This window comes from Oncorhynchus nerka, linkage group LG14 (assembly GCF_034236695.1).
Source record: "Oncorhynchus nerka isolate Pitt River linkage group LG14, Oner_Uvic_2.0, whole genome shotgun sequence".
Classification (NCBI taxonomy): Eukaryota; Metazoa; Chordata; class Actinopteri; order Salmoniformes; family Salmonidae; genus Oncorhynchus; species Oncorhynchus nerka.
The window spans coordinates 5,971,986-5,999,461 of NC_088409.1; the positions used below are offsets into that span (position 1 = coordinate 5,971,986).

Sequence of the window (27,476 nt, forward strand, 5' to 3'; positions counted from 1 at the left end):
AAAGAGACAGAGAAGACAGTAGTAGAGCTCAGGAACACATCCTGGGGTGTCTAACTGTTCCCCTGGTAGAAAGAGACAGAGAAGACAGTAGAGAGCTCAGAACACATCCTGGGGTCTAGTAACACATCCTGGGGTGTCCCCCCTGGTAGAAAGACACAGAGAGAAGACAGTAGTAGAGCTCAGTAACACATCCTGGGGTGTCTAACTGTTCCCCTGGTAGAAAGAGACAGAGAAGACAGTAGTAGAGCTCAGGAACACATCCTGGGGTGTCTAACTGTTCCCCTGGTAGAAAGACACAGAGAGAAGACAGTAGTAGAGCTCAGTAACACATCCTGGGGTGTTTAACTGTTCCCCTGGTAGAAAGACACACAGAGAAGACAGTAGTAGAGCTCAGTAACACATCCTGGGGTGTTTAACTGTTCCCCTGGTAGAAAGAGAAGACAGTAGTAGAGCTCAGTAACACATCCTGGGGTGTTTAACTGTTCCCCTGGTAGAAAGACACAGAGAAGACAGTAGTAGAGCTCAGTAACACATCCTGGGGTGTCTAACTGTTCCCCTGGTAGAAAGACACAGAGAAGACAGCAGTAGAGCTCAGTAACACATCCTGGGGTGTTTAACTGTTCCCCTGGTAGAAAGAGAAGACAGTAGTAGAGCTCAGTAACACATCCTGGGGTGTCTAACTGTTCCCCTGGTAGAAAGACACAGAGAGAAGACAGCAGTAGAGCTCAGTAACACATCCTGGGGTGTTTAACTGTTCATCTGGTAGAAAGACACAGAGAGAAGACAGCAGTAGAGCTCAGTAACACATCCTGGGGTGTTGAACACCCCCACCCTAGAGCGCGTGGATAAGGCCGTGTGATTTAATGATCTCTGAACGGAAGCCTAAATATGACGCCCCCCCCAATCTGTTGAGGTCATCCTCTCTGACAGCGTCTACAGTATTACTGGGATGAAATAGGAGCTGTAGAGCTTCATGGAATAACTCGGGGTTTCATTCAGTCAATTAAGCCATTTCATTTAGACTATTCTTATTCAACAACATTTCTCAGCACAAGTTAAAAGATTATTCTACAGTCCTTCCGCACATTCTGATGTAAAGTAAACAAATAGACTTCCATCCATATCTATCGGTTCCTGACAGACCGCGGGGAACGGGGGGGATGTTGGGGGGCGACACTGCGCTGTTCTGTTCTGCTCCGTGACGTGAAAATCGAATGGTCCTCTATTCTAGCGACGCACAAAACCCGTGAGCATGTCAGCAGCTTTTTGACTCCGTTCGGTCTGACTGTCCGCACCGCCCGTTAACCGGAATCCAAATCTGTAGTCCTATGCTATTTCATTCAAAACTACAATTAGATGTTACATTCGACATGTTTTTATATCCAACCAGGTCATTGCACGGTGCGCGAGCAGAGTAGTAATAATATAGTATATTGGCCTAGAGCGCGTGGATAACGCCGTGTGATTTAATGATCTCTGAACGGAAGCCTAAATATGACGCCCCCCCCCTTCTGACTCGCAACCAGGCAGCATCTGCACGAACCCAAACCGTATTTCATCTGATGGGAATAAAGCATTATGACCAATTAAAATAGGCATATTACAAAAAATCTATGTCTGGATATTTGAGTAGGATAGAATAGGCTATATAGATGCTTAGCGTATCCTACTGGCCCTCCACGGCACTGTGATAACACGGCAATATGCTATTCATTGATCATACACCGACCATTCCCCCCCCCCCCCATCCTATAATTTGAGCCATAAAATAAAGAAAAACTAGCAAGCTAGCTAATTGTATCCAGTAAAATAAGTCAAATCTACCGAAACTCTGCGCACTAGTATTTGATTAGAATGAAGGTTCTTGTTATCTTACCGTGTCGACAGATTGGGCTATATACGGTCCTTTTATTGTGACATTCAGTACAAGGTCATGTAATCTAACAGATCCACAGTTTCGGCTTCCAAAACCCCTAATATATATGTTTTATATCCGTGGTTATGTTCCTATAGAAGACTAGTTAACATAACGGCGGAACAGAGAAATCCGTTATAGAGGCAACATAATGACCGCAACCCTTTTCACTGCAGCTGGAAACCGTTCTCCGGTGCGACTCGTTGGACTGATGACGGACACTGTTTGATGGTGCGCATGCGTAGATCTGTAGTCGAATGCAGCAGTAGTGGAGACAGGGAATATGTAACCGGTATTTTTTTTTGACCGACCTCTCCGTTGTGATCTTCGTTGTAAATCACAGGCTACCTGAGCATTTCTCCATCCTCGATCTGTGTGCGCTATGAACCGTGTATGTGGATATCTTGCTCAGTGTTTTATAGCCTTATACGTACCGGCCTAGTTGAGTCGTAACGAAACGACAATAGACCTGAAGTCCCTTTTATTTGTGATGATCGTTTCTACTTGTTGTCTATGGACCGGATCCACCGTACAATGATAGGCACGGAGGAAATGTCCCGGTGGAAAATGGGCCTGTAACGAACCGATATTTCTAACATTCTCCTATAAGGAGAAAGACAGAGAAAACGGAAAGATGAAGATCTGGAGTACAGAACATGTTTTCAGGTTAGTAGGCCAAGAGTCTCTAAACCGAGCATATCGATAGGCTAGTTTACCGCTACCGTTAAATGCAGTGTTGCTTGCTTGTACAACCGTGGTCTTTTATTTGAATTATTTGAATCTCTATCGTTCCAAATGTTAGTCTACATTAAGAGGCTTGTCGAAATGAGCGCAGAGCAGCGACCCTACATGGTTCCCTCTCCCATTGGGCATGTGAGGGATACGGTGTTACTATTGAGGTCCCGGTGTTGTCCTACACGGTTCCCTCTCCCATTGGGCATGTGAGGGATACGGTGTTACTATTGAGGTCCCGGTGTTGTCCTACACGGTTCCCTCTCCCATTGGGCATGTGAGGGATACGGTGTTACTATTGAGGTCCCGGTGTTGTCAACCATGCTGGTCATTTATGAACATTTGAACATCTTGGTTCCCTCTCCCTCTATTGAGCATGAGCCCTGAGGGATACCTGGATGACTTACTGTCCCCAGTCCACCTGACTGTGCTGCTGCCGCCTTATTATTATTCGTGCTGGTCATTTATGAACATTTGAACATCTTGGTCAAAATCTCCCCACCTGACAGAATTTTTTCCTAGCCAACACCTGCATTGTTTGCTTTTTTTTAGGCTGGGTTTCTGTAAAGTGTGATGTAGGATAATAAATTCAGCCATAGTTTTTCTGAAATTGTTTATTGCTTGACAACATTTTACTCCCTCCTCTATGTTTTAATATAACACCTGACATTTGAACATTAATTATTGATCTCTGGTTTTATTGCCTATCCAAACGTGAAGTTTTGTTCTATAGAAAGTATTTCACTCTAGCCACAAAAGTAAGGAAATTATAAGGGGTGGGGGGTGAGAATTCTGTCAGGGGGGTGATTTTCGGCACAACACCAGTTTTATAAAATATCACGTTGTTCTACAAGGTGTCAGTTGTGTGAAACGAGTAGCCAAACGTTTATGACTAAAGGGATAGTAGCCAAACGTTTATGATTAAATCGGCCAAACGGGATATCGGCCAAACGTTTATGATTAAAGGGATATCGGCCAAACGTTTATAATTAAAGGATATCGGCCAAACGTTTATGATTAAAGGGATATGATTAAAGGGATAAACGTTTATAATTAAAGGGATATCGGCCAAACGTTTATAATTAAAGGGATAGTGGCCAAACGGATATTAAAGGATATCGCCAAACGTTTATGATTAAAGGGATAGTAGCCAAACGTTTATGATTAAAGGGATAGTGGCCAAACGTTTATGATTAAAGGGATAGTGGCCAAACGTTTATGATTAAAGGGATATCGGCCAATTAAAGGGATAGTAATAAACGTTTATGATTAAAGGGATATCGCCATTAACGTTTATGATTAAAGGGATATCGGCCAAACGTTTATGATTAAAGGGATAGTGATTAAAGGGATAGTGGCCAAACGTTTATGATTAAAGGGATAGTGGCCAAACGTTTATGATTAAAGGGATAGTCGGCCAAACGTTTATGATTAAAGGGATAGTGGCCAAACGTTTATGATTAAAGGGATATCGCCAAACGTTTATGATAAAGGGATATCGCCAAACGTTTATGATTAAAGGGATATCGGCCAAACGTTTATGATTAAAGGGATAGTGGCCAAACGTTTATGATTAAAGGGATAGTGGCGTTTATGAAACGTTTATGATTAAAGGGATAGTGGCCAAACGTTTATGATTAAAGGGATAGTGGCCAAACGTTTATGATTAAAGGGATATCGTTTATGATTAAAGGGATTTATGATTAAAGGGATATCGGCCAAACGTTTATGATTAAAGGGATAGTGGCCAAACGTTTATGATTAAAGGGATAGTTCATTCAAAATCACACACTATGCTCTAACACCAAACTTAATTGAGCCACAAGGTGGTCCTGTGGAGTTCAGTTGGTATCACATGGCACTTCGAAAGCCAGGATAATGGGTTGGATTCCCGGGACTCATCTATATGTAGCATGTAGCATGTAGCATGTATGACTGCATGACTGCCAGTTGCTTTGGATAATAGCATTTGCTAAATGGCATAAATGATTGAAACAACCCATTTTGAAGATAACTACAGGTCTAATGATTATGACATTGCATTGACCATTTCATCTTGTTTAGTAACCTGGCTGTTATTTATTCTGCTTTAGTAATTGGGCCATATTCACAATGTGGTGTGTCAAAGGACCGTGTTATCATGTTTAGTGACCTGACTGATTATCCTGTACTTAGAGAAGGTGACAAAGGCAACGATGAGGAAGTACCCTAACCCCATGAACCCTGACAGTCCTCCTCCTCTCTGTCTCTCTCTCTCTCTCTCTCTCTCTCTGTCTCTCTCTCTGTCTCTCTCTCTGTCTGTCTCTCACTGTCTTTCTCGCTCTCTCTCTCTGTCTCTGTCTCTCTCTCTCTCTCTCTCTCTCTCTCTCTATCTCTCTCTCTGTCTCTCTCTCTCTAGCTACCCGTGGGAGACGGTGATAAAGGCAGCGATGAGGAAGTACCCTAACCCCATGAACCCTAATGTGGTGGGAGTGGATGTGTTGGACAGGAACCTGGATACCGACGGACGGCTCCACAGCCACAGACTCCTCAGCACCGAGTGGGGCCTGCCAGGCATCGTACGAGCGGTCAGTAAGTCTCTCTCTCTTTCTCTCTCTCTCTCTGTCTCTGTCTCTCTCTCTCTCTCTCTCAGTCTGTTGGTACAGTCTGTTTGTGCCTTGCCAATGAAACAGAGGTTGTTCTTAGACCTGGACACTTGGGTTAGCTCTCCAAGCTAATACCTGGGCTTCGGCTCAGTGCACAAACACAGTCTAGGGTGGTGCCAGCCTCTCTTCAATGAGCTTTTGTCACCCACAGGACTGCCAGCCTCTCATCAATGAGCTGTTGTCACCCACAGGACTGCCACCCTCTCATCAATGAGCTGTTGTCACCCACAGGACTGCCACCCTCTCATCAATGAGCTGTTGTCACCCACAGGACTGCCACCCTCTCATCAATGAGCTGTTTTCACCCACAGGACTGCCACCCTCTCATCAATGAGCTGTTTTCACCCACAGGACTGCCAGCCTCTCATCAATGAGCTGTTTCACCCACAGGACTGCCAGCCTCTCATCAATGAGCTGTTTCACCCACAGGACTGCCACCCTCTCATCAATGAGCTGTTTCACCCACAGGACTGCCACCCTCTCATCAATGAGCTGTTTCACCCACAGGACTGGTTGTATTTTATTAGTCTCTCTATTCTCTGTAAATCCCTTAACACTGTCGTGCCTGTAAAACTCCATGATGCCGCTGTTTCTGAGGACTGCCACCCGGTGGGCCTGGCACCGACGGATCATCCTCACGCTCAAAGCTGTTTCACCCTCGTTTTGCCCCATTCTAACGTTCGATCAAACAGTAACTGAATGCCTTGACGATCAATGAGCTTTCTAAAACAAGCCACGCCCACGTGACTCACTGTCTGTAGGAGCGAACCATTTCTGTGAACGGGGTGTTATACCTTATAAACTGGTCTCTGTGTATGTATGTCTGTAGGAGCGAACCATTTCTGTGAACGGGGTGTTATACCTTATAAACTGGTCTCTGAGTATGTATGTCTGTAGGAGCGAACCATTTCTGTGAACGGGGTGTTATACCTTATAAACTGGTCTCTGTGTATGTATGTCTGTAGGAGCGAACCATTTCTGTGAACGGGGTGTTATACCTTATAAACTGGTCTCTGAGTATGTATGTATGTATATACACTACCGTTCAAAAGTTTAGGGTCACTTAAAAATGTCCTTGTTTTCCATGAAAAATATACATGAAATGGGTTGACAAGGTTATAAATAATGATTTTTAATTGAAATAATAATTGTGTCCTTCAAACTTTGCTTTTCGTCAAAGAATCCTCCATTTGCAGCAATTGCATCCTTGCAGATCTTTGGCATTCTAGTTGTCAAGGTGATCTGAAGAGATTTCACCCCATGATTCCTGAAGCACCTCCCACAAGTTGGATTGGCTTGATGGGCACTTCTTACGTACCATACGGTCAAGCTGCTCCCACAACAGCTCAATAGGGTTGAGATCCGGTGACTGTGCTGGCCACTCCGTTATAGACAGAATACCAGCTGACTGCTGGCTCCCTACATAGTTACCATACGGTCAAGCTGCTCCCACAACAGCTCAATAGGGTTGAGATCCCGGTGACTCTGCTGGCCACTCCATTATAGACAGAACACCAGCTGACTGCTTCTTCCCTAAGTAGTTCTTGCATAGTTTGGAGCTGTGCTTTGGGCCATTGTCCTGTTGTAGGTGTAAATGAGCTCCAATTAAGCTCCGTCCACAGTGGATGGCGTTGCAAAATGGAGTGATAGCTTTCCTTCTTCAAGATCCCTTTTACCCTGTACACATCTCCCACTTTACCAACACCAAAGCACCCCCAGACCATCACATTGCCTCCACCAGACCATCACATTGCCTCCCCCAGACCATCACATTGCCTCCACCAGACCATCACATTGCCTCCCCCAGACCATCACATTGCCTCCCCCAGACCATTACATTGCCTCCCCCAGACCATTACATTGCCTCCCCAGACCATCACATTGCCTCCCCCAGACCATCACATTGCCTATCCCAGACCATCACATTGCCTCCCCCAGACCATCACATTGCCTCCCCCAGACCATCACATTGCCTCCCCCAGACCATTACATTGCCTCCACCAGACCATCACATTGCCTCCCCAGGCCATCACATTGCCTCCCCCAGGCCATCATTGCATTGCCTCCACCAGACCATCACATTGCCATCCCCTCCCCCAGACCATCACATTGCCTCCCCAGACCATCACATTGCCTCCCCCAGACCATCACATTGCCTCCCCAGACCATCACATTGCCTCCCCAGGCCATCACATTGCCTCCCCAGGCCATCACATTGCCTCCACCAGGCCATAACATTGCCTCCACCAGACCATCACATTTCCTCCCCCAGACCATCACATTGCCTCCCCAGACCATCACATTGCCTCCCCAGACCATCACATTGCCTCCCCCAGACCATCACATTGCCTCCCCCAGACCATTACATTGCCTCCCCCAGACCATTACATTGCCTCCCCCAGACCATCACATTGCCTCCCCAGACCATCACATTGCCTCCCCCAGACCATCACATTGCCTCCCCAGACCATCACATTGCCTCCCCCAGACCATTACATTGCCTCCCCAGACCATCACATTGCCTCCCCCAGACCATCACATTGCCTCCCCAGACCATCACATTGCCTCCCCCAGACCATTACATTGCCTCCCCCAGACCATCACATTGCCTCCCCCAGACCATCACATTGCCTCCCCCAGACAGATGGCGTCAAGCACTTCTCCAGCATCTTTTCAGATTTTCTGCGTCTCACGAATGTTCTTCTTGTAAACCAAACACCTCAAACATAGATTCATCTGTCCATAACACTTTTTTCCAATCTTCATCTGTTCAGTGTCTGTGTTCTTTTGCCCATCTGAATATTTAATTTTTATTGGCCAGTCTGAGATATGGCTTTTTCTTTGCAACTCTGCCTAGAAGGCCAGCATCCCCGGAGTCCCCTCTTCACTGTTGACTAGTGAGACTGGTGTTTTCTTTGCAACTCTGCCTAGAAGGCCAGCATCCCCGGAGTCGCCTCTTCACTGTTGATGTTGAGACTGGTGTTTTGAAGGGTACTATTTAATGAAGCTGCCAGTTGAGGACTTGTGAGGCGTCTTGCTTCTCAAACTAGACACTCAAATGTACTTGTCCTCTTGTTCAGTTGTGCACCGGGGCCTCGCACTCCTCTTTCTATTCTGGTTAGAGCCAGTTTGCGCTGTTCTGTGAAGGGAGTCGTACACAGCGTTGTACGAGATCTTCAGCTTCTTGGCAATTTCTCGCATGGAATAGCCTTCATTTCTCACATGGAATAGCCTTCATTTCTCACATGGAATAGCCTTCATTTCTCACATGGAATAGCCTTCATTTCTCGCATGGAATAGCCTTCATTTCTCAGAACACGAATAGACTGACGAGTTTCAGAAGAAAGGTCTTTGTTTCTGGCCATTTTGAGTCTGTAATCGAATCCACAAATGCTGATGCTCCAGATACTCAACTAGTCTATAGAAGGCCAGTTGTATTGCTTCTTTAAATCAGGACAACAGTTTTCAGCTGTGCTAACATAATTGCAAAAGGGTTTTCTAATGATCAATTAGCCTTTTAAAATGAACAGCTTGTATTAGCTAACACAACGTGCCATTGGAACACAGGAGTGATGGTTGCTGATAATGGGCCTCTGTACGCCGTTGTAGATATTCCATTAAAATAAATATTCCGTTTCCAGCTACAATAGTCATTTACAACATTAACAATGTCTACACTGTATTTCTGATCAATTTGATGTTATTTTAAATGGACAACAAAAACCCCCAAAATTTTGCTTTTCTTTCAAAAACAAGGGCTTTTCTAAGTGACCCCAAACTTTTGAACGGTAGTGTGTGTATATATAGACTGACCTGAATGCTTCTAGAGTGTGTGTGTGTATATATAGACTGACCTGAATGTTTCTAGAGTGTGTGTGTATATATAGACTGACCTGAATGTTTCTAGTGTGTGTGTATATATAGACTGACCTGAATGTTTCTAGTGTGTGTATATATATAGACTGACCTGAATGCTTCTAGAGTGTGTGTGTATATATATAGACTGACCTGAATGTTTCTAGAGTGTGTGTGTATATATAGACTGACCTGAATGTTTCTAGAGTGTGTGTATATATATAGACTGACCTGAATGTTTCTAGAGTGTGTGTATATATATATAGACTGACCTGAATGTTTCTAGAGTGTGTGTGTATATATAGACTGACCTGAATGCTTCTAGAGTGTGTGTATATATAGACTGACCTGAATGCTTCTAGAGTGTGTGTGTATATATAGACTGACCTGAATGCTTCTAGAGTGTGTGTATAGACTGACCTGAATGTTTCTAGAGTGTGTGTGTATATAGACTGACCTGAATGTTTCTAGAGTGTGTGTATATATAGACTGACCTGAATGCTTCTAGAGTGTGTGTATATATAGACTGACCTGAATGCTTCTAGAGTGTGTGTATATATAGACTGACCTGAATGCTTATAGAGTGTGTGTATATATAGACTGACCTGAATGCTTCTAGAGTGTGTGTGTGTGTATAGACTGACCTGAATGCTTCTAGAGTGTGTGTATTTAGACTGACCTGAATGCTTCTAGAGTGTGTGTGTATAGACTGACCTGAATGTTTCTGGAGTGTGTGTGTATATATAGACTGACCTGAATGCTTCTAGAGTGTGTGTGTATATATAGACTGACCTGAATGTTTCTAGAGTGTGTGTGTATATATAGACTGACCTGAATGTTTCTAGAGTGTGTGTGTATATATATAGACTGACCTGAATGCTTCTAGAGTGTGTGTGTATATATATAGACTGACCTGAATGTTTCTAGAGTGTGTGTATATATATACTGACCTGAATGTTTCTAGAGTGTGTGTATATATATAGACTGACCTGAATGTTTCTAGAGTGTGTGTATATATATAGACTGACCTGAATGTTTCTAGAGTGTGTGTATATATATATAGACTGACCTGAATGTTTCTAGAGTGTGTGTATATATAGACTGACCTGAATGCTTCTAGAGTGTGTGTGTATATATAGACTGACCTGAATGTTTCTAGAGTGTGTGTGTATATATAGACTGACCTGAATGCTTCTAGAGTGTGTGTGTATATATAGACTGACCTGAATGCTTCTCTTGTAGATCTTGGGGACCAGTCATACCCGGACGTACGTCAAGGAGCATTCCATCGTGGATCCCGAGGAGAAAAAGATGGAGCTTTATTCAACTAATGTGAGCGGTCCCCTTCTCTTTATTCAACTAATGTGAGCGGTCCCCTTCTCTTTATTCAACTAATGTGAGCGGTCCCCTTCTCTTTATTCAACTAATGTGAGCAGATAACTCTAACCAATCTGGTGTCAGTGGATGAAAGACTGGTTTAGTCCCCTTCTCTTTATTCAACTAATGTGAGCGGTCCCCTTCTCTTTATTCAACTAATGTGAGCGGTCCCCTTCTCTTTATTCAACTAATGTGAGCGGTCCCCTTCTCTTTATTCAACTAATGTGAGCGGTCCCCTTCTCTTTATTCAACTAATGTGAGCGGTCCCCTTCTCTTTATTCAACTAATGTGAGCGGTCCCCTTCTCTTTATTCAACTAATGTGAGCGGTCCCCTTCTCTTTATTCAACTAATGTGAGCGGTCCCCTTCTCTTTATTCAACTAATGTGAGCGGTCCCCTTCTCTTTATTCAACTAATGTGAGCGGTCCCCTTCTCTTTATTCAACTAATGTGAGCGGTCCCCTTCTCTTTATTCAACTAATGTGAGCGGTCCCCTTCTCTTTATTCAACTAATGTGAGCGGTCCCCTTCTCTTTATTCAACTAATGTGAGCGGTCCCCTTCTCTTTATTCAACTAATGTGAGCGGTCCCCTTCTCTTTATTCAACTAATGTGAGCGGTCCCCTTCTCTTTATTCAACTAATGTGAGCGGTCCCCTTCTCTTTATTCAACTAATGTGAGCGGTCCCCTTCTCTTTATTCAACTAATGTGAGCGGTCCCCTTCTCTTTATTCAACTAATGTGAGCGGTCCCCTTCTCTTTATTCAACTAATGTGAGCGGTCCCCTTCTCTTTATTCAACTAATGTGAGCGGTCCCCTTCTCTTTATTCAACTAATGTGAGCGGTCCCCTTCTCTTGTATAATCAGGTTTCTGTTGTTGTTGGTATCTTCATGAACGTTTCATACAAATTATTGTCTTCTTCTTCTTCGTCCCGCAGATAACTCTAACCAATCTGGTGTCAGTGGATGAAAGACTGGTTTACAGACCTCATCCAGACAACCCAGAGGTGTAAGTAGAAAGAAAGCCCCAACCTAGCAGGATAACACATTACAACCTAGCAGGATAACACATTACAACCTAGCAGGATAACACATTACAACCTAGCAGGATAACACATTACAACCTAGCAGGATAACACATTACAACACATTACAACCTAGCATGATAACACATTACAACCTAGCATGATAACACATTACAACCTAGCATGATAACACATTACAACCTAGCATGATAACACATTACAACCTAGCATGATAACACATTACAACCTAGCAGGATAACACATTACAACACATTACAACCTAGCAGGATAACACATTACAACCTAGCATGATAACACATTACAACCTAGCATGATAACACATTACAACCTAGCATGATAACACATTACAACACATTACAACCTAGCAGGATAACACATTACAACCTAGCAGGATAACACATTACAACCTAGCATGATAACACATTACAACCTAGCAGGATAACACATTACAACCTAGCATGATAACACATTACAACACATTACAACCTAGCATGATAACACATTACAACCTAGCATTAGCATGATAACACATTACAACCTAGCATGATAACACATTACAACCTAGCAGGATACACACATTACACATTACAACACATTAACAACCTAGCATGATAACACATTACAACCTAGCAGGATAACACATTACAACCTAGCAGGATAACACATTACAACCTAGCAGGATAACACATTACAACACATTACAACCTAGCATGATAACACAACCTAGCATGATAACACATTACAACCTAGCATGGATAACACATTACAACCTAGCAGGATAACACATTACAACCTAGCATTACAACCTAGCAGGATAACACATTACAATGATAACACATTACAACCTAGCATGATAACACATTACAACCTAGCATGATAACACATTACAACCTAGCAGGATAACACATTAACACATTACAACCTAGCATGATAACACATTACAACCTAGCATGATAACACATTACAACCATAACACATTACAACCTAGCATGATAACACATTACAACCTAGCATGATAACACATTACAACCTAGCAGGATAACACATTACAACCTAGCAGGATAACACATTACAACATTATAACCTAGCAGGATAACACATTACAACCTAGCAGGATAACACATTACAACCTAGCAGGATAACACATTATAACACATTACAACCTAGCAGGATAACACATTACAACCTAGCATGATAACACATTACAACCTAGCAGGATAACACATTACAGGATAACACATTACAACCTAGCAGGATAACACATTACAACCTAGCATGATAACACATTACAACCTACATTAACAATTACAACCTAGCATGATAACACATTACAACCTAGCATGATAACACATTACAACCATACAACCTAGCAGGATAACACATTACAACCTAGCATGATAACACATTACAACCTAGCATGATAACACATTACAACACATTAGCAACCTAGCATGATAACACATTACAACCTAGCATGATAACACATTACATTACAACCTAGCAGGATAACACATTACAACCTAGCAGGATAACACATTACAACCTAGCATGATAACACATTGATAACACATAACACATTACAACCTAGCACACATTACAACCTAGCATGATAACACATTACAACCTAGCAGGATAACACATTACAACCTAGCAGGATAACACATTACAACCTAGCAGGATAACACATTACAACCTAGCAGGATAACACATTACAACACATTACAACAACCTAGCATGATAACACATTACAACCTAGCATGATAACACATTACAACCTAGCATGATAACACATTACAACCTACATTAACAACCTAGCAGGATAACACATTACAACCTAGCAGGATAACACATTACAACCTAGCATGATAACAACAACTTACAACCTAGCATGATAACACATTACAACCTAGCAGGATAACACATTACAACCTAGCATTACAACCTAGCATGATAACACATTACAACCTAGCATGATAACACATTACAACCTAGCATGATAACACATTACAACATTACAACAACCTAGCAGGATAACACATTATAACACATTACAACCTAGCATGATAACACATTACAACCTAGCATGATAACACATTACAACCTAGCAGGATAACACATTACAACCTAGCATGATAACACATTACAACCATAGCATGATAACACATTACAACCTAGCAGGATAACACATTACAACCTAGCAGGATAACACATTACAACCTAGCAGGATAACACATTACAACCTAGCAGGATAACACATTATTACAACACATTACAACCTAGCATGATAACACATTACAACCTAGCATGATAACACATTACAACCTAGCATGATAACACATTACAACCATGATAACACATTACAACCTAGCATGATAACACATTACAACCTAGCATGATAACACATTACAACCTAGCAGGATAACACATTACAACCTAGCATGATAACACATTACAACCTAGCATGACATACAACACATTATTACAACCTAGCATGATAACACATTACAACCTAGATAACACATTACAACCTAGCATGATAACACATTACAACCTAGCAGGATAACACATAACACATTACAACCTAGCAGGATAACACATAACACATTACAACCTAGCAGGATAACACATTACAACCTAGCATGATAACACATTACAACCTAGCATGATAACACATTACAACCTAGCAGGATAACACATTACAACCTAGCAGGATAACACATTACAACCTAGCATGATAACACATTACAACCTAGCATGATAACACATTACAACCTAGCATGACAACACATTACAACCTAGCATGATAACACATTACAACCTAGCATGATAACACATTACAACCTAGCATGATAACACATTACAACCTAGCATGATAACACATTACAACCTAGATAACACATTACAACCTAGCATGGATAACACATTACAACCTAGCAGGATAACACATTACAACCTAGCAGGATAACACATTACAACCTAGCAGGATAACACATTACAACCTAGCATGATAACACATTACAACCTAGCATGATAACACATTACAACCTAGCATGATAACACATTACAACCTAGCATGATAACACATTAACAATAACACATTACAACCTAGCAGGATAACACATTACAACCTAGCATAACACATTACAACCTAGATATAACACATTACAACCTAGCATGATAACACATTACAACCTAGCATGATAACACATTACAACCTAGCATGATAACACATTACAACCTAGCATGATAACACATTACAACCTAGCATGATAACACATTACAACACATTACAACCTAGCATGATAACACATTACAACCTAGCATGATAACACATTACAACCTAGCATGATAACACATTACAACCTAGCATGATAACACATTACAACCTAGCATGATAACACATTACAACCTAGCATGATAACACATTACAACCTAGCATGATAACACATTACAACCTAGCATGATAACACATTACAACCTAGCATGATAACACATTACAACCTAGCATGATAACACATTACAACACATTACAACCTAGCATGATAACACATTACAACCTAGCATGATAACACACATTACAACCTAGCAGGATAACACATTACAACCTAGCATAACACATTACAACCTAGCAGGATAACACATTACAACACATTACAACCTAGCATGATAACACATTACAACCTAGCATGATAACACATTACAACCTAGCATGATAACACATTACAACCTAGCATGATAACACATTACAACCTAGCATGATAACACATTACAACACATTACAACCTAGCATGATAACACATTACAACCTAGCAGGATAACACATTACAACCTAGCAGGATAACACATTACAACCTAGCATGATAACACATTACAACACATTACAACCTAGCAGGATAACACATTACAACCTAGCAGGATAACACATTACAACACATTACAACCTAGCATGATAACACATTACAACCTAGCAGGATAACACATTACAACCTAGCATGATAACACATTATAACCTAGCATGATAACACATTACAACCTAACCTAGCATGATAACACATTACAACCTAGCATGATAACACATTACAACCTAGCAGGATAACACATTACAACCTAGCATGATAACACATTACAACCTAGCATGATAACACATTACAACCTAGCAGGATAACACATTACAACCTAGCATGATAACACATTACAACCTAGCATGATAACACATTACAACCTAGCAGGATAACACATTACAACCTAGCAGGATAACACATTACAACCTAGCATGATAACACATTACAACCTAGCATGATAACACATTACAACACATTACAACCTAGCATGATAACACATTACAACCTAGCATGATAACACATTACAACCTAGCATGATAACACATTACAACCTAGCATGATAACACATTACAACCTAGCATGATAACACATTACAACCTAGCATGATAACACATTACAACCTATTAACACATTACAACCTAGCATGATAACACATTACAACCCTAGCATGATAACACATTACAACCTATAACCATTACAACCTAGCAGGATAACACATTACAACCTAGCAGGATAACACATTACAACAACCTAGCAGGATAACACATTACAACCTAGCATGATAACACATTACAACCTAGCAGGATAACACATTACAACCTAGCAGGATAACACATTATAACACATTACAACCTAGCAGGATAACACATTACAACCTAGCATGATAACACATTATAACACATTACAACCTAGCATGATAACACATTACAACACATTACAACCTAGCATGATAACACATTACAACCTAGCATGATAACACATTACAACCTAGCATTACACATTACAACCTAGCAGGATAACACATTACAACCTAGCAGGATAACACATTACAACCTAGCATGATAACACATTACAACCTAACACATTACAACCTAGCATGATAACACATTACAACCTACAACCTAGCATGATAACACATTACAACCTAGCATGATAACACATTACAACCTAGCTGATAGCAGGATAACACATTACAACCTAGCAGGATAACACATTACAACCTAGCATGATAACACATTACAACCTAGCAGGATAACACATTACAACCTAGCAGGATAACACATTACAACCTAGCATGATAACACATTACAACCTAGCATGATAACACATTACAACCTAGCAGGATAACACATTACAACCTAGCAGGATAACACATTACAACCTAGCATGATAACACATTACAACCTAGCAGGATAACACATTACAACCTAGCATGATAACACATTATAACCTAGCATGATAACACATTACAACCTAGCATGATAACACATTACAACCTAGCATGATAACACATTACAACCTAGCATGATAACACATTACAACCTAGCATGATAACACATTACAACCTAGCATGATAACACATTACAACCTAGCATGATAACACATTACAACCTAGCAGGATAACACATTACAACCTAGCAGGATAACACATTACAACCTAGCAGGATAACACATTATAACACATTACAACCTAGCAGGATAACACATTACAACCTAGCATGATAACACATTACAACCTAGCAGGATAACACATTACAACCTAGCAGGATAACACATTATAACACATTACAACCTAGCAGGATAACACATTACAACCTAGCATGATAACACATTACAACCTAGCATTATAACACATTACAACCTACATTAACACATTACCCTAGCATGATAACACATTACAACCTAGCATGATAACACATTACAACACATTACAACCTAGCAGGATAACACATTACAACCTAGCATAACACATTACAACCTAGCATGATAACACATTACAACCTAGCAGGATAACACATTACAACCTAGCAGGATAACACATTACAACCTAGCATGGATAACACATTACAACCTAGCAGGATAACACATTACAACCTAGCATGATAACACATTACAACACATTACAACCTAGCATGATAACACATTACAACACATTACAACCTAGCATGATAACACATTACAACACATTACAACCTAGCATGATAACACATTACAACCTAGCATGATAACACATTACAACCTAGCAGGATAACACATTACAACCTAGCATGATAACACATTACAACACATTACAACCTAGCATGATAACACATTACAACCTAGCAGGATAACACATTACAACCTAGCAGGATAACACATTACAACCTAGCATGATAACACATTACAACCTAGCATGATAACACATTACAACCTAGCAGGATAACACATTACAACACATTACAACCTAGCATGATAACACATTACAACACATTACAACCTAGCATGATAACACATTACAACACATTACAACCTAGCATGATAACACATTACAACACATTACAACCTAGCATGATAACACATTACAACCTAGCATGATAACACATTACAACCTAGCATGATAACACATTACAACCTAGCAGGATAACACATTACAACCTAGCATGATAACACATTACAACCTAGCAGGATAACACATTACAACCTAGCAGGATAACACATTACAACCTAGCAGGATAACACATTACAACCTAGCATGATAACACATTACAACCTAGCATGATAACACATTACAACCTAGCATGATAACACATTACAACCTAGCATGATAACACATTACAACCTAGCAGGATAACACATTACAACACATTACAACCTAGCAGGATAACACATTACAACCTAGCAGGATAACACACATTAAACCTAGCAGGATAACACATAACCTAGCATGATAACACATTACAACCTAGCAGGATAACACATTACAACCTAGCATGATAACACATTACAACCTAGCATGATAACACATTACAACCTAGCATGATAACACATTACAACCTAGCATGATAACACATTATAACCTAGCATGATAACACATTACAACCTAGCATGATAACACATTACAACCTAGCATGATAACACATTACAACCTAGCATGATAACACATTACAACCTAGCATGATAACACATTACAACCTAGCATGATAACACATTACAACCTAGCATGATAACACATTATAACCTAGCAGGATAACACATTACAACCTAGCATGATAACACATTACAACCTAGCATGATAACACATTATAACCTAGCAGGATAACACATTACAACCTAGCATGATAACACATTACAACCTAGCATGATAACACATTACAACACATTACAACCTAGCATGATAACACATTACAACCTAGCAGGATAACACATTACAACCTAGCAGGATAACACATTATAACCTAGCAGGATAACACATTACAACCTAGCAGGATAACACATTACAACCTAGCAGGATAACACATTACAACCTAGCAGGATAACACATTACAACCTAGCAGGATAACACATTACAACACATTACAACCTAGCATGATAACACATTATAACCTAGCATGATAACACATTACAACACTTACAACCTAGCAGGATAACACATTACAACCTAGCAGGATAACACATTACAACCTAGCATGATAACACATTACAACCTAGCAGGATAACACATTACAACCTAGCATGATAACACATTACAACCTAGCAGGATAACACATTATAACCTAGCATGATAACACATTACAACCTAGCAGGATAACACATGATAACACATTACAACCTAGCATGATAACACATTACAACCTAGCATGATAACACATTACAACACATTATAACCTAGCATGATAACACATTACAACCTAGCATGATAACACATTACAACCTAGCATGATAACACATTACAACCTAGCATGATAACACATTACAACCTAGCAGGATAACACATTACAACCTAGCAGGATAACACATTACAACCTAGCATGATAACACATTACAACCTAGCATGATAACACATTATAACCTAGCAGGATAACACATTACAACCTAGCATGATAACACATTATAACCTAGCATGATAACACATTACAACCTAGCAGGATAACACATAACACATTACAACCTAGCATGATAACACATTACAACCTAGCATGATAACACATTACAACCTAGCATGATAACACATTACAACCTAGCATGACAACACATTACAACCTAGCATGATAACACATTACAACCTAGCAGGATAACACATTACAACCTAGCAGGATAACACATTACAACCTAGCAGGATAACACATTATAACCTAGCATGATAACACATTACAACCTAGCATGATAACACATTACAACCTAGCATGATAACACAACCTAGCATGATAACACATTACAACCTAGCATGATAACACATTACAACCTAGCAGGATAACACATTACAACACTTACAACCTAGCAGGATAACACATTACAACCTAGCAGGATAACACATTACAACCTAGCAGGATAACACATTATAACCTAGCAGGATAACACATTACAACACATTACAACCTAGCATGATAACACATTACAACCTAGCAGGATAACACATTATAACCTAGCAGGATAACACATTACAACCTAGCAGGATAACACATTACAACCTAGCAGGATAACACATTACAACCTAGCAGGATAACACATTACAACCTAGCAGGATAACACATTACAACCTAGCATGATAACACATTATAACCTAGCATGATAACACATTACAACACTTACAACCTAGCAGGATAACACATTACAACCTAGCATGATAACACATTACAACCTAGCAGGATAACACATTACAACACATTACAACCTAGCAGGATAACACATTACAACACATTACAACCTAGCAGGATAACACATTACAACACATTACAACCTAGCAGGATAACACATTACAACCTAGCAGGATAACACATTACAACCTAGCAGGATAACACATTACAACACATTACAACCTAGCAGGATAACACATTACAACACATTACAACCTAGCAGGATAACACATTATAACCTAGCATGATAACACATTACAACCTAGCAGGATAACACATTATAACCTAGCATGATAACACATTACAACCTAGCAGGATAACACATTACAACCTAGCATGATAACACATTACAACCTAGCATGATAACACATTACAACCTAGCATGATAACACATGATAACACATTACAACCTAGCATGATAACACATTACAACCTAGCATGATAACACATGATAACACATTACAACCTAGCATGATAACACATGATAACACATTACAACCTAGCATGATAACACATTACAACCTAGCATGATAACACATTACAACCTAGCATGATAACACATGATAACACATTACAACCTAGCATGATAACACATTACAACCTAGCAGGATAACACATTACAACCTAGCAGGATAACACATTATAACCTAGCATGATAACACATTACAACCTAGCATGATAACACATTACAACCTAGCATGATAACACATTACAACCTAGCAGGATAACACATTATAACCTAGCATGATAACACATTACAACCTAGCAGGATAACACATTATAACCTAGCATGATAACACATTACAACCTAGCAGGATAACACATTACAACACATTACAACCTAGCAGGATAACACATTACAACCTAGCATGATAACACATTACAACCTAGCATGATAACACATTACAACCTAGCATGATAACACATTACAACCTAGCATGATAACACATTACAACCTAGCATGATAACACATTACAACCTAGCAGGATAACACATTATAACCTAGCATGATAACACATTACAACCTAGCAGGATAACACATTACAACCTAGCATGGTAACACATTACAACCTAGCATGGTAACACATTACAACCTAGCATGGTAACACATTATGACACATTTATAACAACCTGGTATGTGTCGTTTCCATTACCTCATTTACAAATGAATATTAACTTGTACTGCATCTGGTTCCCCCCTCCACCCCTCCTCTGTCCCTCTCAGTGCTGTTCTAACTATCTTGTTCCACCCCTCCTCTGTCCTCTCAGTGCTGTTCTAACTATCTTGTTCCACCCCTCCTCTGTCCTCTCAGTGCTGTTCTAACTATCTTGTTCCCCCCTCCACCCCTCCTCTGTCCTCTCAGTGCTGTTCTAACTATCTTGTTCCCCCCTCCTCTGTCCCTCTCAGTGCTGTTCTAACTATCTTGTTCCCCCCTCCACCCCTCCTCTGTTCCTCTCAGTGCTGTTCTAACTATCTTGTTCCCCCCTCCACCCCTCCTCTGTTCCTCTCAGTGCTGTTCTAACTATGTTGTTCCCCCCTCCACCCCTCCTCTGTCCTCTCAGTGCTGTTCTAACTATCTTGTTCCCCCCTCCACCCCTCCTCTGTTCCTCTCAGTGCTGTTCTAACTATCTTGTTCCCCCCTCCACCCCTCCTCTGTTCCTCTCAGTGCTGTTCTAACTATCTTGTTCCCCCCTCCACCCCTCCTCTGTTCCTCTCAGTGCTGTTCTAACTATCTTGTTCCACCCCTCCTCTGTCCTCTCAGTGCTGTTCTAACTATCTTGTTCCCCCCTCCTCTGTCCCTCTCAGTGCTGTTCTAACTATCTTGTTCCCCCCTCCACCCCTCCTCTGTCCCTCTCAGTGCTGTTCTAACTATCTTGTTCCCCCCCTCCTCTGTCCCTCTCAGTGCTGTTCTAACTATGTTGTTCCCCCTCCACCCCTCCTCTGACCCTCTCAGTGCTGTTCTAACTATCTTGTTCCCCCTCCTCTGTCCCTCTCAGTGCTGTTCTAACTATGTTGTTCCCCCTCCACCCCTCCTCTGTCCCTCTCAGTGCTGTTCTAACTATCTTGTTCCCCCTCCTCTGTCCCTCTGTGCTGTTCTAACTATGTTGTTCCCCCTCCACCCCTCCTCTGTCCCTCTCAGTGCTGTTCTAACTATCTTGTTCCCCCTCCTCTGTCCCTCTGTGCTGTTCTAACTATGTTGTTCCCCCTCCACCCCTCCTCTGTCCCTCTCAGTGCTGTTCTAACTATCTTGTTCCCCCCTCCTCTGTCCCTCTGTGCTGTTCTAACTATGTTGTTCCCCCCTCCACCCCTCCTCTGTCCCTCTCAGTGCTGTTCTAACTATCTTGTTCCCCCCTCCTCTGTCCCTCTGTGCTGTTCTAACTATCTTGTTCCCCCCTCCACCCCTCCTCTGTCCCTCTCAGTGCTGTTCTAACTATCTTGTTCCACCCCTCCTCTGTCCCTCTGTGCTGTTCTAACTATCTTGTTCCCCCTCCACCCCTCCTCTGTCCCTCTCAGTGCTGTTCTAACTATCTTGTTCCCCCTCCTCTGTCCCTCTCAGTGCTGTTCTAACTATGTTGTTCCCCCTCCACCCCCCTCCTCTGTCCCTCTCAGTGCTGTTCTAACTTTCTTGTTCCCCCTCCTCTGTCCCTCTGTGCTGTTCTAACTATCTTGTTCCCCCTCCACCCCTCCTCTGTCCCTCTCAGTGCTGTTCTAACTATCTTGTTCCCCCTCCTCTGTCCCTCTCAGTGCTGTTCTAACTATGTTGTTCCCCCTCCACCCCTCCTCTGTCCCTCTCAGTGCTGTTCTAACTATCTTGTTCCCCCTCCTCTGTCCCTCTCAGTGCTGTTCTAACTATCTTGTTCCCCCTCCACCCCTCCTCTGTCCCTCTCAGTGCTGTTCTAACTATCTTGTTCCCCCTCCTCTGTCCCTCTCAGTGCTGTTCTAACTATCTTGTTCCCCCTCCACCCTCCTCTGTCCCTCTCAGTGCTGTTCTAACTATCTTGTTCCCCCTCCTCTGTCCTCTCAGTGCTGTTCTAACTATCTTGTTCCCCCTCCTCTGTCCCTCTCAGTGCTGTTCTAACTATCTTGTTCCCCCCCTTCTCTGTCCTCTCAGTGCTGTTCTAACTATCTTGTTCCACCCCTCCTCTGTCCCTCTCAGTGCTGTTCTAACTATCTTGTTCCCCCCTCCACCCCTCCTCTGTCCCTCTCAGTACTGTTCTGACCCAGGAGGCCATCATCACAGTAAAAGGAGTCAGTTTGAGCAGTTACCTGGAAGGAATGATGGCCCTCAGAATGTCAGCTAATGCCAGAAAGGTGCTGTTGTAACCCTAACCCCATACAGTATAACCATACCTCAGAATGTCAGCTAACGCCAGAAAGGTGCTGTTGTAACCCTAACCCCATACAGTATAACCATACCTCAGAATGTCAGCTAATGTCAGAAAGGTGCTGTTGTAACCCTAACCCCATACAGTATAATCATACCTCAGAATGTCAGCTGACTCCAGACAGGTGCTGTTGTAACCCTAACCCCATACAGTATAATCATACCTCAGAATGTCAGCTGACTCCAGACAGGTGCTGTTGTAACCCTAACCCCATACAGTATAACCATACCTCAGAATGTCAGCTAACTCAAGAAAGGTGCTGTTGTAACCCTAACCCCATACAGTATAACCATACCTCAGAATGTCAGCTAATGCCAGAAAGGTGCTGTTGTAACCCTAACCCCATACAGTATAACCATACCTCAGAATGTCAGCTAACTCCAGAAAGGTGCTGTTGTAACCCTAACCCCATACAGTATAACCATACCTCAGAATGTCAGCTAACTCCAGAAAGGTGCTGTTGTAACCCTAACCCCATACAGTATAACCATACCTCAGAATGTCAGCTAATGCCAGAAACGTCTCTGTGTGGCTGACCCTCGACCATGTTTTCTCTGAAATGAGTTGGGATGCTCTATCTAAGACCTTCTCTGTGCGTTACTGTCTCTATAGGGTTGGGATGCTCTATCTAAGACCTTCTCTGTGCGTTACTGTCTCTATAGGGTTGGGATGCTCTATCTAAGACCTTCTCTGTGCGTTACTGTCTCTATAGGGTTGGGACGCTCTATCCAAGATCTTCTCTGTGTGTTACTGTCTCTATAGGGTTGGGATGCTATTGAGTGGATCATCCAGAACTCTGAAAGGGAGAACGTTCCTCTGTGTGAGCTGTACTGACTCTGGTAACTACTCTTCCCTGGCCGAGCTCAGCAGCACCTGACTGGTAACTACTCTTCCCTAGCCTAGCTTAGCAGCACCTGACTGGTAACTACTCTTCCCTGGCCGAGCTTAGCAGCACCTGACTGGTAACTACTCTTCTCTGGCTGAGCTTAGCAGCACCTGACTGGTAACTACTCTTCCCTGGCTGAGCTTAGCAGCACCTGACTGGTAACTACTCTTCTCTGGCTGAGCTTAGCAGCACCTGACTGGTAACTACTCTTCCCTAGCCTAGCTTAGCAGCACCTGACTGGTAACTACTCTTCCCTAGCCTAGCTTAGCAGTACCTGACTGGTAACTACTCTTCCCTAGCCTAGCTTAGCAGCACCTGACTGGTAACTACTCTTCCCTAGCCTAGCTTCCCTAGCCTAGCTTAGCAGCACCTGACTGGTAACTACTCTTCCCTAGCCTAGCTTAGCAGCACCTGCCTGCATGCTGCTGTAATGGTTCATTGAGACAATGGCCATTATCCTGCTGCTTTCCCTTTTTCCATTCATGTTCTTCTATCTTGATAGTTAGAACCAGACAAGATCCAATACTTTCAGCAATGAAATGGGGAAAAAACTTGAAAGCACCTGTCAACTTTCTTTCTGTCTGTTTGATAATAACACTTCTGTTATTGTTGCCTGCAGGAAGGACCAATCAGAGGACTGTGTCGATGACATGATCAGGGACTATATCATCCTACACCAAGCAGCCCAGCCAAACCTCCCACATGGCAACCAGCCCAGACAAACCTCCCACATGGCAGCCAGCCCAGACAAACCTCCCACATGGCAACCAGCCCAGCCAAACCTCCCACATGGCAACCAGCCCAGCCAAATCTCCCACATGGCAACCAGCCCAGACAAACCTCCCACATGGCAACCAGCCCAGCCAAACCTCCCACATGGCAACCAGCCCAGACAAACCTCCCACATGGCAACCAGCCCAGACAAAGGCTTCATAGAGGGCATCACAACCCTCCCTGGTGACCAGGCTTCATAGAGGGCATCACAACCCTCCCTGGTGACCAGGCTTCATAGAGGGCATCACAACCCTCCTCCCAACCCTCCCTGGTGACCAGGCTTCATAGAGGGCATCAAAACCCTCCCTGGTGACCAGGCTTCATAGAGGGCATCACAACCCTCCCTGGTGACCAGGCTTCATAGAGGGCATCACAACCCTCCCTGGTGACCAGGCTTCATAGAGGGCATCACAACCCTCCCTGGTGACCAGGCTTCATAGAGGGCATCACAACCCTCCCTGGTGCCCATAAAGAATGTTGCTGTCTGTCAAGTTGACGATCAATAGAAACACAAGGGTTATTAATATATCATCAGAAAGACTGCGATCACTGATCCTTCCACAGAAAGATTTCCCTACTGAGGGATTGAGGCCAACGTTAATGTCCAGGAGGATATTGATTGGATACAAAGGTCTATGATAGATGTAGGTTGCGTGCCATTTAGGATGCTATTCAGGATGACATTTGTAATTCATATGTAGTGTGAATTACATATAAAAGCTACAAAACGTCATTCTCCATATGAAATGCGGATGGTATTTGCTATGGAAATGATCTGCTGCTATACACTGTATGAAGTATGCATTCAGCATTCTCTTAAGAGTGGTTCTCCAGGAATCTATCACAGCATTCTCTTATGAGAGGTTCTCCAGGAATCTGTCACAGCATTCTCTTACGGAAGGTTCTTCCAGGGAATCTATCACAACATTCTCTTACGGAAGGTTCTTCCAGGGAATCTGTCACAGCATTCTCTTACGGAAGGTTCTTCCAGGGAATCTGTCACAGCATTCTCTTACGGAAGGTTCTTCCAGGGAATCTGTCACAGCATTCTCTTACGGAAGGTTCTTCCAGGGAATCTGTCACAACATTCTCTTACGGAAGGTTCTTCCAGGGAATCTGTCACAGCATTCTCTTACGGAAGGTTCTTCCAGGGAATCTGTCACAGCATTCTCTTACGGAAGGTTCTTCCAGGGAATCTGTCACAACATTCTCTTACGGAAGGTTCTTCCAGGGAATCTATCACAGCATTCTCTTACGGAAGGTTCTTCCAGGGAATCTGTCACAACATTCTCTTACGGAAGGTTCTTCCAGGGAATCTGTCACAGCATTCTCTTACGGAAGGTTCTTCCAGGGAATCTGTCACAGCATTCTCTTACGGAAGGTTCTTCCAGGGAATCTGTCACAACATTCTCTTACGGAAGGTTCTTCCAGGGAATCTGTCACAGCATTCTCTTACGGAAGGTTCTTCCAGGGAATCTGTCACAGCATTCTCTTACGGAAGGTTCTTCCAGGGAATCTGTCACAACATTCTCTTACGGAAGGTTCTTCCAGGGAATCTATCACAGCATTCTCTTACGGAAGGTTCTTCCAGGGAATCTGTCACAACATTCTCTTACGGAAGGTTCTTCCAGGGAATCTGTCACAACATTCTCTTATGGAAGGTTCTTCCAGGGAATCTGTCACAACATTCTCTTACGGAAGGTTCTTCCAGGGAATCTGTCACAGCATTCTCTTACGGAAGGTTCTTCCAGGGAATCTGTCACAGCATTCTCTTACGGAAGGTTCTTCCAGGGAATCTGTCACAACATTCTCTTACGGAAGGTTCTTCCAGGGAATCTATCACAGCATTCTCTTACGGAAGGTTCTTCCAGGGAATCTGTCACAACATTCTCTTACGGAAGGTTCTTCCAGGGAATCTGTCACAACATTCTCTTATGGAAGGTTCTTCCAGGGAATCTGTCACAGCATTCTCTTACGGAAGGTTCTTCCAGGGAATCTGTCACAGCATTCTCTTACGGAAGGTTCTTCCAGGGAATCTGTCACAACATTCTCTTACGGAAGGTTCTTCCAGGGAATCTGTCACAACATTCTCTTACGGAAGGTTCTTCCGGGGAATCTGTCACAACATTCTCTTAAGGAAGGTTCAATGGTTTTTCATATTTAAACAAGATAGTTTCTTTGACGTTTTAA

General features: G+C 42.2%; 2 protein-coding genes across 3 annotated transcripts in view; one reads left to right on the forward strand and one right to left on the reverse strand.

Moving 5' to 3' along the window:
• elovl4a (ELOVL fatty acid elongase 4a) overlaps nucleotides 1-10,557 on the reverse strand; it is a 30,860-nt gene extending 20,303 nt beyond the window's left edge. The window contains 1 exon segment of the mRNA XM_065027294.1: nucleotides 10,371-10,557. Within this exon segment, the coding sequence (XP_064883366.1) occupies nucleotides 10,371-10,431 (61 nt within the window). The 5' untranslated portion in view covers nucleotides 10,432-10,557.
• Nucleotides 2,139-26,283, forward strand: prelid3a (PRELI domain containing 3A). 2 transcript variants are annotated; one of them, XM_065027296.1, is made up of 7 exons: nucleotides 2,139-2,581; nucleotides 5,046-5,214; nucleotides 10,390-10,479; nucleotides 11,458-11,528; nucleotides 23,450-23,552; nucleotides 24,389-24,465; nucleotides 25,132-26,283. In XM_065027296.1, the coding sequence occupies exons 1-6, from the start codon at nucleotides 2,550-2,552 to the stop codon at nucleotides 24,458-24,460; spliced, it is 537 nt and encodes a 178-aa protein (XP_064883368.1). In that variant the 5' UTR covers nucleotides 2,139-2,549; the 3' UTR covers nucleotides 24,461-24,465; nucleotides 25,132-26,283. The 2 variants fall into 2 exon arrangements, with proteins under 2 accessions (XP_064883368.1, XP_064883367.1); XM_065027295.1 differs by having other exon boundaries at nucleotides 2,140-2,581; nucleotides 24,389-24,506; nucleotides 25,132-26,282.
• Nucleotides 26,284-27,476: the final 1,193 nt, after the last annotated feature.